The following is a 15287-nucleotide window of genomic DNA, read 5'->3' on the forward strand; positions in this document are numbered from 1 at the left end:
TCTCATCAAGTACGGATATATTTCTTTAAAAATAATCATATTGGTACAGTTATATCACAAACATAATATCAGTCTGTTTAAAATACATCTTGTTCAGTGCTTTGTGAGGAGACATCATCAAAAGTTTTTACAGTGAGTGAGTGCTGAGATGTTATCACCTTCCAGGCGTTAATTGCTGGTGTTTTTTTCTTAAAAAAAACCCAAAAAAAAACCAAAAATAAATAAACAAAAAGGTGCAGCTCAAACGTTAAACAATGAAGATTATTTAAACAAACTGAACGTAACTAAATTATTAGCAATATATACAAATATTTACACAGTAAATAAAAATCACGGAGTATTAAAATCATCCCTTGAAACACGTCTTAAATGATCAATTGGTTTTCGGTTAGGTGGGTATCCATTAGAGGGATTAGATCCCCCCTGAGTCCCCATTCACCTTGACATTGAAGAGATGATTAAATTGCATCGGCCTCAAAGTATATTAACCTGGCTATTAACTAACTAACGTGGAAGATATCTTAGTCTTGGTTTAATTTGAGCTGGTAACTCTAGACAATTTCCATAATGTTTTCTTTATCTCGACAGCAAATCGATTAACATCGTGACCGGGCTGAATAAAAAGGAAAAAACACGGGTTACCCAGACGGGGAATGATCAGGATAAACTAAACATATTAGTTAAAAAGGTTAAAATTTACATATTTACAGGGATGGTAAAGGAAGGCGGTTGCAGTAAAACGGAGGTCGGCGTTCCCGTCGTTGTTGTTCCGGTGTTGAGGCTTATCGCCGACCTCCTGATGAAGCAACAGGGCAACAGAAACCTCCATATGTCTCTGTTGTAGCGCTGCAACACGTACAGGAATGGGTCCGTTGTGAAGTAGACGCACATCAGGAAGTTGCCCACCGTTATTAAGGCTGAGCTCTCCCATTGGGGGCGGTAGTGGATTAGGGGCACCGAGACCTGAAAAAACATATTGGGTCAGCGAATTCGGCTAGAACTGGAACAATTTAAAAGGGCGCAAGCGGTTTTGACTTTATTCATCTCCGTCCATTGATGAATTTTGGTCTTTCATCTTTAACAAAGCAGAGAAGGCTGAAGACGAAGTATTTTGACTTTCTTCTCCCTTCATTGATGAATTTAGTCTTTGTTCTTTATTTTATTTAGCAAAGCAAAGAAAACTGAAAAAATATTTCTTTGTGTCAAAAACGTTAAGATAAACAAAATATTTTGATAATTAATTTATACAATTTCTTCCTATTTAAGAAATTTACATCTTTTGAAGTGGATAATGTATGAATTTGTTTTAACTGAACGTTTTCAGCTCTAGATGATCACTATTTTAAATTTATTTTACTTTTTATGAATGTTAATGAATATTCAATGAGGATTTGAACACATTTTATTGGGTTCATTTTTAATTTATCTGTTGTTTAGCACCACAAAAAGGCTCAAAGAAGGCTTTCTTCTGAAGATTTTGCTGCTATAATTGCAATTTAGGGACATGACAATTTGAGTCAACAATAAGTTGCCCAAATGTATAATGTCTCTCTAAGTGTAGCAAGTATTGCTTGGAAACGTTATTCACAAACAGGGAATGCTAATATATGACATGGCGGTGGCCGACAATGAGCTACAACCAGAAGTACTCTTTTCTGCTTACATTCAAGCTTGGTGCAGACTTTGAATTTATTGTAAGTCTCTACCATCAGAAGAAGGTTGGAGGAAGCTGGTTTTAGAGCCAGAAGACATTTTCTATACAATTTGTTAAAGAGGGAGCATTGGGTTGACCTCAGACCATGGGTCAACGATCTGCCTCTGGACTATAGCCTAATGACGTAATTGTTTGTTCACAGATGAGTCTAGGTACACATTATATCACACCGATAGCTGTATTTGGACATGGCGTAAACGTTGTGAGAGATATCATGACTCCAACTGTTGCTTTTGGAGGTGGTTTTGTAACAATTTGGGATGGAATTTCTTCAGAGAGACGCACTGAGTTAAACCGAGAAACTATGAATGTTCGAAGGTATCACAACTTGGTTATTTAACCAATTATTGTTCCATTTGCTCAAGAATTTGGATCAGATTTCGTTTCTGTAGACATGACATGACTCGGAGGCAGTGTCCCCCTCCTTCACCAGACTGCAATCCAATTGACATGTATGGAACCGTCTTCAAACACAAACCATGTGTCCAACATTTACTAATGTTTTTGGAGAAGAATTGGCAGCTTTAGATCAAAAATTACTAATTTTGACCAAAGTCAAAGAGGTTGGAAGCTGATATAGAGCTGAGGGAGAGGGCACCAAGTACTAATTTGAAAAATATAGAGATTAATTATTTTTTTTATTAATTTCCTAAGAAATATGGATATTACTAATGCTTTTAGAGAAGAATGAACAGCTTTGGATCAAAAGTCACTAATTTTGACCAAAATCAAAGAGGATGGAAGCTGATATAGAGCTGGGAGGGAGGCACCAAGTACTAATTTGAAAAATATAGAGATTAATAATTTTTTTTTTTATTAATTTCCTAAGAAATATGGATATTACTTAATGCTTTTAGAGAAGAATGGACAGCTTTAGATCAAAAGTCACTAATTTTGACCAAAATTAAAGAGGATGAAAGCTAATATAGAGCTGGGGGGGGGGGGCTTCAAAAACTAATGTGAAAAATATAGAGGTTAATTATTTTTTTTATTAATTTCCCAGGAAATATGTATATTACTAATGCTTTTAGAGAAGCAATTTTGACCAAAATCAAAGAGGATGGAAGCTGATATAGAGCTGGGGGGGGGGGCACCAACTATTAATTTGAAAAATATAGAGGTTAATTATTTTTTTTTATTAATTTCCAAAGAATTAGGGATATTACTAATGCTTTTAGAGAAGAATGGACAGCTTTGGAATAAAAGTCACTAATTTTGACCAAAATCAAAGAGGATGGAAGCTGATATAGAGCTGAAGGGAGGGGCACCAAGTACTAATTTGAAAAATATAGAGAAATATGGAGTTATTAATTTATTATCAGGTTTAAAGTTGTGTTGTTGATGCAATGCCACGAGTATTCTGATATTTTAATTAATTCAAATTATCCACTTCAAAAGGCAGGCAGTGTACATTTAATGCAGAAGATTAAAAATTCCTTTAGAGAGTAATTTTCGTCATTTTACTTCGTTTGTGTTTTTGATTAAATATGGAAACCTGCTAAGAACACAGATCTAACAGTGATAAAGACTAAATTGTTTTTTATAGTGTGCATATTACAAAAACCCGGAAATCGTTACCACTAAATAATACAGTGATAGAGACGCACTAAATTCGACAGACGTTAATCGTAATAACGAATCAAAATTATTTTACAATTGCAGTCTCACGTGTTGCAATCAAATAACATTCAAATGAGCTCCATCTATATATGGAAACAACGATTTTTATAGGTCCTAATATTAAATTTATAACTTCCTTTGCCAATTATTCATTTCTTAACGGCTGTTGTAATTCGAATTTACATAACATAGATAGTGCCTCACGTAATTTATACTATCCACTTAAAACAACCATAAAAACAAACCAACCACTTACCAGTTGTGGCACCCAGCAGCAAACAAAGATGACACAAATAATGGCCATCAACTTTGCGAATGCCACTTCCTCAGGTGTCTGGTACTTGGAGCATCCAGGTCTGTTGATGATGGACCTGCTCACCCTCCTCACCAGAATCCTGTTCTGCCGCTTCAGCTTCAGCAGCTCGATCACAACGGTCACGTTGCACAAGGCTATGCAAAGACATAGCACCGAACCTAAAATTATCGGTCATAACAATATTTGGCATCGCTGGAACTAGTGCGTTTTGATAACAATAGTTGAATTGTTACAATAAAAACACATCCGTCGATGTACTTTTATCAAACTACGATAAATAATGTAAACAACGGGTCTAGTAATTTTTGGGTCATTTGTCTGCGACAACAGAACAATCGTACAATTAAACACGTACTAATTAAACAAACATACCGAATGCCATGAAGGTGTAGGCGTAGATGAAGGAGTCCATCTCCATCATGTTGGTCGAAGACCTGTAGCTGACGCAGGGCCTGCTTTGGCTCGGGTCGTAAACTGTGCCGATTCCAAACAGGGGTATTATGGTCAAGAGTTGGGCGCCTCCCCAGAGGGAAAACGTGAACATCTTCAGGTTTTTGTACGACACAATCTGGGGGCAATTGTTGATGTTAAGCTCTGTTCAAGGGCCAAATTTATGGTGTACAGGGAGTAAATAAAGTTATCGCCCTGGAAGTAATTCGCACCCCCGATCATTATCTAAGCTAATAGTTTTAATGATATTTTATTAGGGGTAATAGTGTTGCATGGGGCTCACGCTGCGTTCTAACAATGCAGTAAACACGATATATAACGTTAACTTTCGTATTGTCTGGTATAAATTGTAATTAATTAATTGTCACCTAATTTACTCTGTTTGTTTTCGGTTAATATCAATTTGAAGCGGATAAGTTGAGTGACCGTTTAAAGTTTCGGTGATAATACATAGCTCTGATCAATCGATAATCTGATAAATGGCCAATTAGAATAATGGAAGCATATTTGGTAAGTAATGACTTCATCAAAATAAGCCAGTTTTGAGAAAAAGGCACGAACCTCTATATTTAGTAAGTCCCATTTGGATAAAAATTAAAACAAATATAAACATTAAATTAACATAGTCCCCCCCAAATAAAGATGCCGCCAAATAAGTGGTTGAACGTAAAAAAAACTGGCGACGTTTAATTCGTTGTTGACATATTTGCGGGTTACAATCCATAAATATAGGCTGTTTTTTCCACACCACGGATCGATATTGTTTTGAAATTTTATTAATACTTGACACTAATTAGTTCATTGCGTCAACGCCTAATGTGGTAATAAATCATTTGTCTGAATCACTTTGGGAAAACTTGACCACGGAATGCGATTGCACAGAAAAATTATATATTTAACAAATATTCAAATCGTCGAGTTTCATTCGATATTATCTAAAATAGGCGAATAAATCGGGCCAACCCTTAATTAAACGTTGCAACGCACGTTCCACGATGCAATCGCATTCGTTCGTGTCTATGTTCCGAACCGGGTGGTTTGTTTATTTTATAAAAAGTCGTTTTATTGAATAATTTATTTGTTCTGGTGGTTTTTTCTTAACGTTTAATTGGGCATGTTTACAAGGAAGATTTAATTAAAATACGTTTTTTATGGGCCCGCCAGCTGTAAATTTAGCACTTGTACTTGAACCCTGAATTTAATTATTTTAATTCAATTTATCTTCGAACATACCTAATCCTTGTTTTTATTTTCGGTGAAACAGAATTAGTTCAAGGCGTTTGAATATCTGTTTACGTATTAGCTGGTAAATTAATTATAAATAAATCGAATCCGATAATCCATATTTAAATAAAAATAATTTTAAGTTTAAGTGAAGCAGAAAAATTAATTATTAATCTAGGGCACTTTATCGTTAAAATCAACCTTTACTAAATTTAGTGAAAACATTATATTTATAATGAATAAATTTCACATTAGTACAGAATAATTAGTGTGGGGACCTCCAAAATTATTATTATAATTAAACTATGGCTAAAAAAAGGTTTTAATTTGGATGTATTTACTTAAATACACTCATAATAAAATCATTTATTAAAAATAATTATTTAATGAATCATTCAGTAAGAGAATTGATTGTAATAATTTTAAATATTTTAATATTTCCTGAGTAAATTATTCGTAATAACTCACCACACACTTTATTTAATTCATAACAACAAATTAATTTCCCATCATTTTTTATTCATTTATTTTGTTTTCTTTTTTTATATTTTACATAGAATTTTGTACTTTTTATTAATTAAACAAGTTTTAAAAATTTTTCTACCCTATTTTATGATAATATATAAGTTAAGTTACATATAAATAATAATTAATTATGTCTATCTAATAAAAATAATGTTATGTTATAAGAAAAATTATTTAATTTTTTTGTTGGTAAATTAGTGACAAGCATAAAAAATTATTTTTTAAATTTCAAACGTTTTACATTATAATATGAAATTAATTTTAATTTCTAACAACAAATTAGTTTTTATTGATTTATTTTGTTTCATTAAATTTTTATATATTTTTACATAGAATATTAATTATGCTTATTATAAATTAAATTAGTTGTAGTATTTCTTATACAAGCAAAAAATTTTAATTACCGGCGACAAATTAATATACCACCATTGTTTATTCATTTATTTTGTTTTCTGCTATTTTTTATAATGACTTTTGTCTGTGTTATTAATTAAATTAGTTTTAAAAAATTTTTCTATCCTATGTTTAAGTTATATGTTAAAAAGTAATAATATTAAAATAATTAATTATAAATTATATGTCATAAAAATATTATTTAAGTTTTTTTGTTGGTAAATTAGTATAGAACACAGAAAATTATCGTTTTTATATTTGGTTTTTAATCGTTTTATAGATAAAAATAAGTTTTATTTCTTAAATAACAATTTATAATGTGAACAAAGTTAATTACAGGCAATAAATTAATTTACAACTATTTTTTTATTAATTTATTTTGTGTTTTTTATATGTTTTTAATATTTTTATAATGAATTTTGTCCATATTATTAATTCGATTAGTTTTCTATATGTCTATTTGATAAAATTATTTGATAAAAAATATTAAATTAAAAGTCATATGTCTTAAAAAATATTAATTAAATTGTTTGTTGGTAAATTAATATTGAATACAGAAAATTATTGTCCTTGTTTGGTTTTAAAATATTTTACAGATGATATATTTTTCTTAAATATATTTTTATATGAAAAAAAAAAAAAATAACTGCTGACAATTAATTTATAACCATTTTTTATTCATTTATTTTGTATTTTTTATATTTTTTACTATTTTTATAACGAATTTTGTCCATACTATTAATTAAATTAGTTTTAGCGTTTCTACCCTATTTTATATTAATATGATTAAGTTATTTGTTAAAAGATAATAAATAAAAATAACTAATTGTAAGTTATATATCATGAAAAAATATTAAATAATTTTTTTAGGTAAATTAATGTTGAAAAAAAAAAAAATAATTTACAACCATTTTTTATTCATTTATTTTGTTTTTTTTATATATTTTTTTTAATATTTTTATAATAAATTTTATCTATATTATTTATTAAATTAATTTTAATAGTTTTTTCTGTTATATTTTATGTTAATATGACTAAGTTATATGTTAAAAAATAATAATATAAAAATAATTAATTATAAGTTTGTCATAAAAAATATTATTTAAGTTTTTTGTTGGTAAATGAGCGTAGAACACAGAAATTTACAGTGTTTTATTTGGTTTTTAAATGTTTTACAGATAAATAATAAAGATAATTTATATATCTTAATAAGTTTTTGTAATATGAAAAAAAAAATTAATTACAGGCAATAAATTAATTTACAACTATTTTTTTAGTCATTTATTTTGTGTTTTTTATATTTTTTAAATATGTTTATAATGAATTTTGTCTATATTATTAATTAAATTAGTTTGATAAAGTTATTTGTTAAAAAATAATAATATATAAAGTTTTTTGTTGGTAATTTAGTGTTAAAGAAAATTATTGTTTTTCATTTGAATTTTAAATGTTTTACATATAAAAATTATTTAAGTTTCTTAAATAAGTTTTAATAATCTGGAAAAAAATTTAATTCCTGACAACAAATTTATTCAATTTTTTATTTATTTGTTTGTAAATATTTATATAATGATTTTTGTCCATATTACCAATTAAATTAGTTTGAATAGTTTCTCTACCGTATTAAATATATAAAATAATTAAATTAAATGTTGCAAATTAGTGTTGGACTCAAAATATAATTTTTTGCTTTTAAATAATATATATACAGAAATGTCATAAAAAGAAAAGTACAGAAATACTGAAAACTTGAATTTCTTATAAAAAATATATATATTTTTTTGAGTGTCCAGAAATAGGTAATAATATTACTAACAGTAGTTTCCTTATGTTATATTCTGTTTTACTATATTTATATTATAAAAAAGGATAATGATTTGATAATAATTATTTCTATTCATTTTTTTACTTTATAAGTTAATGAGCATAAAAATTATAGTATTTGTAAAAAAATTTCAATTTTCTTATTAGACAATTACAATGTTTTTTTTTTTACTAAAATTTAAAAATAATTTAGATGATAATAAAAAGTTTTGGGGTTACTTTAATATGTTCAATTAAATTATTTTTTTTTTGGTTTCTCCTGGTTTTTTCCTTATACAAAAAAAATATGACGTTTTACTTTATTAAAAATATATACAGAAAAGCCTTAAAACACAGCTGGGACTGGAAAGTAAATAAAAAAAGTTTGTTAAGAAAAAATGACAGGTTTGGGATCGGGACAAGTGTTATTTATTGGGCAGTAAAGACCTACCTGATGGTACAAGAAGGGCCTGGTGAGGGCCAACCATCTCTCCAGTGCCATCACAAAGGCAACACAGCCCGAGCCGATTCCAAAGCCGCGAAGAAGCACAAATCCGGCGCACGTATAAAATTTCAAATCGCTGCTCATCTGATTTAAATTGATCGCGGCCAACATCCCAATCTGTGCGACGAGATCGTTGCACGCCAAACATCTCAACAGGAACACGTGCTTCTTGTTGCGGGTCTTCGACGACCTGTGGATGATCCAGAGTGCCAGTATGTTGGCCAAGGCGCCTATGATGAAGATCAAATCGAGCATGAAGTAGATGATCGGCTCGGGCCTCTGTCTCGGCACCATTGTGACGTTGGTCGCCGTCGAATTATCCATTTTAGTGAATTAAGAACAATTCATGCGAGTATAACAAAATCTTTTTAAACATTGCTACACATCTCGACGACGACTGGCACACTGCCCGCGTGCTGACAATCTGACAACGTCGACTCTTTAGGGTTGTAATTGTAAAGAGTCTGATGTTCCACTGATCCAATACAGGAGCAGAGCTGAGTCGGAACGCGGCGCGTGTATTTGTCGCACTGGAAAATAATGATGTACATTACTTTTCGCCCGTTCAAACAAAGAAAATAGACCTACTATTTGGAACTGATAATGTTTTGTTGACAAACATTATTAGGTATGCCCTTACTACTCGAATCTAATAGATTATCTATCTATCGTTGACTTGTAAATAAGTTCACTATTAATTTTAACTCAATAACGGGAACGACTCAATTTAAATAACTTTAACTTTAATAACGGTATATTAATTTTCATTTTGTGTCATTTATTTGAACAAACAACTTAATTAAATTAATTGGTTGATTAATTATTTAATTTAATTTTATTATAATATGAATTTTTTATTATTATATCAATTTTCATAAACGGAAAATAAATTAAATTAATAAACAAAATTAAACAAAAAAGCGAAAACTAAAGATTTTTATTTTTAATATTTGTGTAGTTATAAATCACATTGATAAAGTCATTTAAATATTTCTAGTATTGTTATTAATTATATTAAATTAAATTTTATTGTTTAAACAAAAAAAAAAAAAATGTTTTTACTTTTATTAGACTACTTTTTCTTACTGCAATTTTCATAAATTAAGAGTAAATTGAATTTAATACGAATATATTCGTACAAAAAGTGAAGATGAAGATAAAAACTGTAATATTTAATATATTTATAATTAAAAATAAAAAATGGCATTTAATATTCTTATTATTATATTAATAATAATAATATTTAGTTGTGTTTCAACAAAAATAAATAATTAAGTAGTTATAGATTTATTTCCTTATAAGTGAAAAATAAATTAATTGAACATGAAAATATCCGTATAAGTAAGATCTACAGAAAACAGCTTTTATATTTAAAGAGTAAAAAATAATAATTAGATATGACCAATATTTTCCAAGTACATATGTCTAATTAGAAATAAAAAACCACATTTTTAAACGTATTTAAATATTCCAATTATTATTGTTAATTATATTAAATTTAATTTGATTATATAATAATTTAATAAGAAAATATTCTACAAAAAAGATTTTTACATTCAAATCAAAAAAAAAAAACAACATTTGATGTTCTAAACCTAATTAAAGGAATCAAATTAATCTAATATAAAAATATTTTACAAAAATTACTTCTACATCTATATAGAAAAAAAAAACAAAAACAAAATGTAAATTTCATTTTAATATTTGTAAAAAAAATAAAAAATTGAGTGCTAGTTAATTTATTAGACTACTTTTTTATCATTACAGTGATTAAAAAAATCATTTTCATTACAACTAAAAGTGAAAAATAAATTTAATTTATTATTCTTATAATTAAGATCTAAAAAAACAACTTCCACATTTAAAGAGGAGAAAAACAAAAATTATTATTGTTCATAATTTTTATAAATAATTAAAAAAAAAATTAATATGAAAATATTCTAATAAACTAAAATAATTAAAAAAAAAAATATATAAAGGAAAAATACACAAAAAAATAATTTTTGATGTGTTAATAACAACAACAATATTCTCTTGACAAAAATTTTAATACATATAGTGATAATTTATATTAAATTTATATTTCAATGTGTTTCTTATAATAATTTTCAAATGTTTTTTATAATACAATTTTAAATGGAAAATCATTATAACCATAAGTGAATTTAATTTAAAATGAAAATATTCTTATAATTAAGATACAAAAAAAACACATTTAAAGAGAACAAAAAACAAAAATTATTTATTTATTGTTCATAATTTTTATAAATAATTAAAAAAAATAATTTAATTTGAAAATATTCTAACAAATTAAATATCCAAAAGAAAAACATTTATTTAAAGAGAAAAACATATATTTAAAGAGAAAAAATACACAAAAAAAAATCATTTTTTTAATAACAAAATATTCTCTTGACAAAAATTTAAACACACATAGTTTATTATATTAAATTTATACTTCAATGTTTTGCAATATTATATTTCTTTTCAAAAATGAGTAATATTTTTGAATTTAACAAGTTAAATCTACAAAACAAGCAACTTATATATTAAAAAAAATAATAGAAATTTTTATTGTTTGTGTAATTAAATAAAAAAAATTGAATTGAATTATCTATTATTGTTATTATAATCTATTCAACTTCTAAAACAACTATTGGTAAGATTAGAAATACTGATAAAAGTATTTAGATATTCGTATTATTATTAGTGTTAATTACATTAAAATTAACTCCATTATATTGCAGAATTAATAAACTTGACTATTTCATAGATAAAAACTCATTGATAAAAATGTTTACATATGTACTGCTCATTATAAAACTGTAAAATAATAATTTATTACTTTTTTATTAATAATTAAGAAGAAGAACAAAAAATTAACATTCCTAGTAAAAAAACAGTGACTTTTAATACTAGAAATTGCGTATGGCCGTAAAAATAAATTTACATAAAAAAATTTCAAAGGATAATTTTATAAAAATTTATTATTTTAGTATGGTAGTATGTTGAAGTATGTTGGAAGTAACCGATAATCCCATTAAAACAAACAGGGGCCATTTTGGACACGACTGTCAAAAAAAACTATAAAATTGCTGAATATTTAAAAGTGTAATTAATAATTAAAAACTGTATCGGTAAAAATATTTACGTATTTCTATTATTATTGTTAACTGCATTAATCTATTGATAAAACTATTTACGTATTAGTATTATTATTGTTAATTATGCGCCCAAATTTGTGATTAATTTATGCTTATCTTATTAATATCGAATTAAATTATAAAAAAAATAGTCAATTGTGTATTATTTTAATAGGTTTTATTTACAAAGCTTTAAACATTTTTAAGTAAGAACGTCACGCCATATCTTATTAATAATTAAATAATAAACACTATTCTTTTTTAATTCCACACTTATTGGTAAAGGGGTCAGTTTATTTAAATTGTCATTAATGGGTCAAGTTAATAAAAGAAATTAAAAAAGAACGAAATATCATCAGAAAGTTATAAAAATAAACAGAAGATAATAATTAAATAAATAACCATTTGCTTATTAAGCAGATAATTATTAAGTTGAAACGAGCATTAAAATATTTTGACGTTTACCGTAAAAAAAAAAACATTTGTTTTTGGCATCAAGAATTGCGTATGGATGTAAAAATAAATTTTACATAAGTGAATTTGAAATGGTAATTCTGTAAAAACGTTCGTCGCTTTAGTGTGTATGGTAATAAGTTGAACTTGAGTTTTAGTAACTTACCGATAATCCACTGTGTGGCACTTTGATTAGAACAAAACGGAGATAATTTGGGACGCGACTGTTCCGAGAAAAAAACAAAACTATAATAATTGCTGAATAATTAAATGTTGGCGGGGATCGGCTTTGTAAAAAGTTTCACGTCTTGAATATTAATTGCAATTCTTAAAATTCTGTATTAGTATAGAATATTATGTTTGTTGCTATTGTTGCTATATACATACAAGCATGTATCATTAAGGTGGAGATAACTATGTGCTTTGTTTATAATTAATATTCCGATAAGTCATAGGAAATACATCCCAAATTTGTGCGAAAAATATTGGCTTTCAACATTCCAAGGAAACAATCAATAATAAAACAATAAATATTTATTTTTAGACACGATTGTTAATGTAATATTAATCGAGCTGTTTAAATAACTGTCAAAACATCTTACAAAGTACTTGGAAATTGATTATATTAGATAATTAAATCGAATCAATCTAAAACAAATTTGTTTTAAACATTTAAGTGTTAAATCGTAACCTTTTAATTACAATGTAAATAAACAGAATCAAAATTCATTCGTTGTTTGGCATATAAAATCGTGTCCAGAATAATCTGAATTCTAATCACTAAATAATGCTAACTAACTAATTGAAGATGAAATAATTTCCCTTAATATTTTAATGCAAATTTACAACGTTACAATTCACCCAGATACCACAAGTATGTTCCAAGGACGTCCCTGGGATGTCTCGCAGGGGTTAAAGTACGTCCCAGGGACGTACTGTTTGAACGTCCTGAGTACGTCTCAATCACCTCCAAGAGGTTCTAAATAGAATCTAAAAGAATTCTACCACAAATTCTTGAGGTGAAAATACATTTGTCTTATATTACTTTAGTATGAAACTTGACAGTTAAGGAGATACAGGGTGTCAAAGTTGGTGCAAGCAATTTTGATGGAACCAATTCGGCTGTCAAAACACAATTAGTATTCTTAATTGATAAACCGATATAATTTAAGTATGACCTACTTTTGAAGATAATGCTCATTTGCCCTCGAGTCCAAAAATGACAGAACTGTACAGATAGTACAGTACGTCCCCGGGACGTTCCAATCAGAGTCTAATTAGGACCCAGTTTTAAATAAGATGTTCCACGGACGTCTGGTTTGGAAAAATGTAATGGGACATCCCTGGTACGTCATCAGTACTTGTCTGTACTTTAAAAAATACGTCTCCTGGTGTTCTATAATATGTATTTGTATTTTCTATGATAATATTATAGAATAAGCTTCAACAACATTTTGTAGTTTCACTCTACATAATTCTACCACCAATTCTAGACCTGAAAATTGGTTGATTTGCCTTATCTTACTTAGTACAAAAGTTTCTAATATCAAATCCACAAATACCAAAGAATAATTTTGGGGAAGTATCCAAGAGTAAGTCATTTTAAATCAAGATGTGGAAATGATGTAATTTTCTTCGACACATTAATTTCACTATACATGAAAACGGTGGCTATTTTGTACACTTGCTTAAGGTGTTTTGCATAATTAATAAAAATCACATTTTTTCCATTTTATTTCATTGCGTGACCTTTAATTGTATTTTTCTGTCAAACGGTTGCTCATAGCGACATTAACGAGGTATGCCTGTTTTAAACGCAACACGTAGACGAATAAATATTGCCAGAAACATGCATAGCGAATGGCAAAAAAGTTTGTAAAAGCTCTATACCCTGTATGTGGTGCCCTCTACATTATACATCAAATGTTTCACCTTAAAAATCTCCTGTATTCCAAGTTGCTGACACTTCTATCAATAAGAAGCTGACACCTTATCTTATCTTCGACAAGACGTCCTTGAGACGTCCTATTTAAATCTGGGACCTGTTTGGAACATCCGGGGAACATACTATACAGAAAATATTAATTCATAGTGTTGAGCACCAGATGGCCTTTATATGAAGTACAAAAACGTACTGAGGACCTATCAGGAATGTTCCATTACATAAATCTGGGACCTAATTATATTCTTGGAACGTTCTGGAGACTTACTATGGTAGACAGATCTTATAGCACACCAGGTGGTGTTTATATAAACTATGAAGATAGTAAAAAGGATGTTCCTGGGATGTCACATTAGATTTTCTCAAATAGGTACCAGACATAACGTCCTTGGGTACCTATTTGAGACCTAATTAGTGCCCTCTATATTATACATCAAATTTGTTGACATAATTGAATGTTTTACCATAAAAATCCCCTATATACCAAGATTTATAATGCTGACACGTTCTATCAATAAAAAGTTAAGTAAATCGAAAATAAATTAACGTTGATGCCCTATACCTTCGGCATGACGTCTTTATGACGTCTTTATGACGTCCTATTCTATTTTTGAAGTCAATAATTGGATAAGGATAATTGCATTATATCCAAAATAAGTTCATACTTAAGTTATTTCGGTTTATAAATTGAGAATATAAAGTACTAAAACGTACCGAGAACTTGTCAGGGATGTTCCATTACATTTTTTCAAATAGGTACCTGACAAGACGTCTTATTTAAGTCTGGAACCTAATTAGACTCTTATAAGGAACAAAGATGTATCAAGATCATACCAAGGATGTCCCATTAGATTTCCTCAAATAGGTACCAGACAGACGTCCTCGGAACGCTTGGAATCTACTTAGACACTGTTTGGAATGTCCTGAGGACGTACTGTGCTTTCTAGAGAGCTTTTGGACCCGAAAGTAATTGAGCATTATCTCCAAAACTGGATAGTAATTAAGTTACATCGGTTTATCAATTGAGAATACTAATTGCGTTTTGACATATGAATTGGTTACATCATAAATTATTAGAACTAAATTGCCGGCTGAAAATGTATTTTAAACGACGTGTTTGTTTGTAATGGCATGGCGGCGTTGGTTCAATTTTCACGTATCCGATGCAGAAGTCGTTACAATTGCATAAATAAGCCGCG

The 15287-nt window shown here is 28.2% G+C and overlaps 1 protein-coding gene across 1 annotated transcript; it reads right to left on the reverse strand.

Annotated features, from left to right (window-relative positions):
• On the reverse strand, nt 1–12434 carry LOC109606640 (prostacyclin receptor). The gene is made up of 5 exons (XM_049966365.1): nt 12313–12434; nt 8497–9080; nt 4023–4218; nt 3591–3808; nt 1–963 (listed from the first exon to the last, which is right to left on the reverse strand). The coding sequence occupies exons 2-5, from the start codon at nt 8872–8874 to the stop codon at nt 697–699; spliced, it is 1059 nt and encodes a 352-aa protein (XP_049822322.1). The 5' UTR covers nt 8875–9080; nt 12313–12434; the 3' UTR covers nt 1–696.
• Nucleotides 12435–15287: the final 2853 nt, after the last annotated feature.

The sequence above is a fragment of the Aethina tumida genome, chromosome 1, assembly GCF_024364675.1.
Source record: "Aethina tumida isolate Nest 87 chromosome 1, icAetTumi1.1, whole genome shotgun sequence".
Taxonomy (NCBI): Eukaryota; Metazoa; Arthropoda; class Insecta; order Coleoptera; family Nitidulidae; genus Aethina; species Aethina tumida.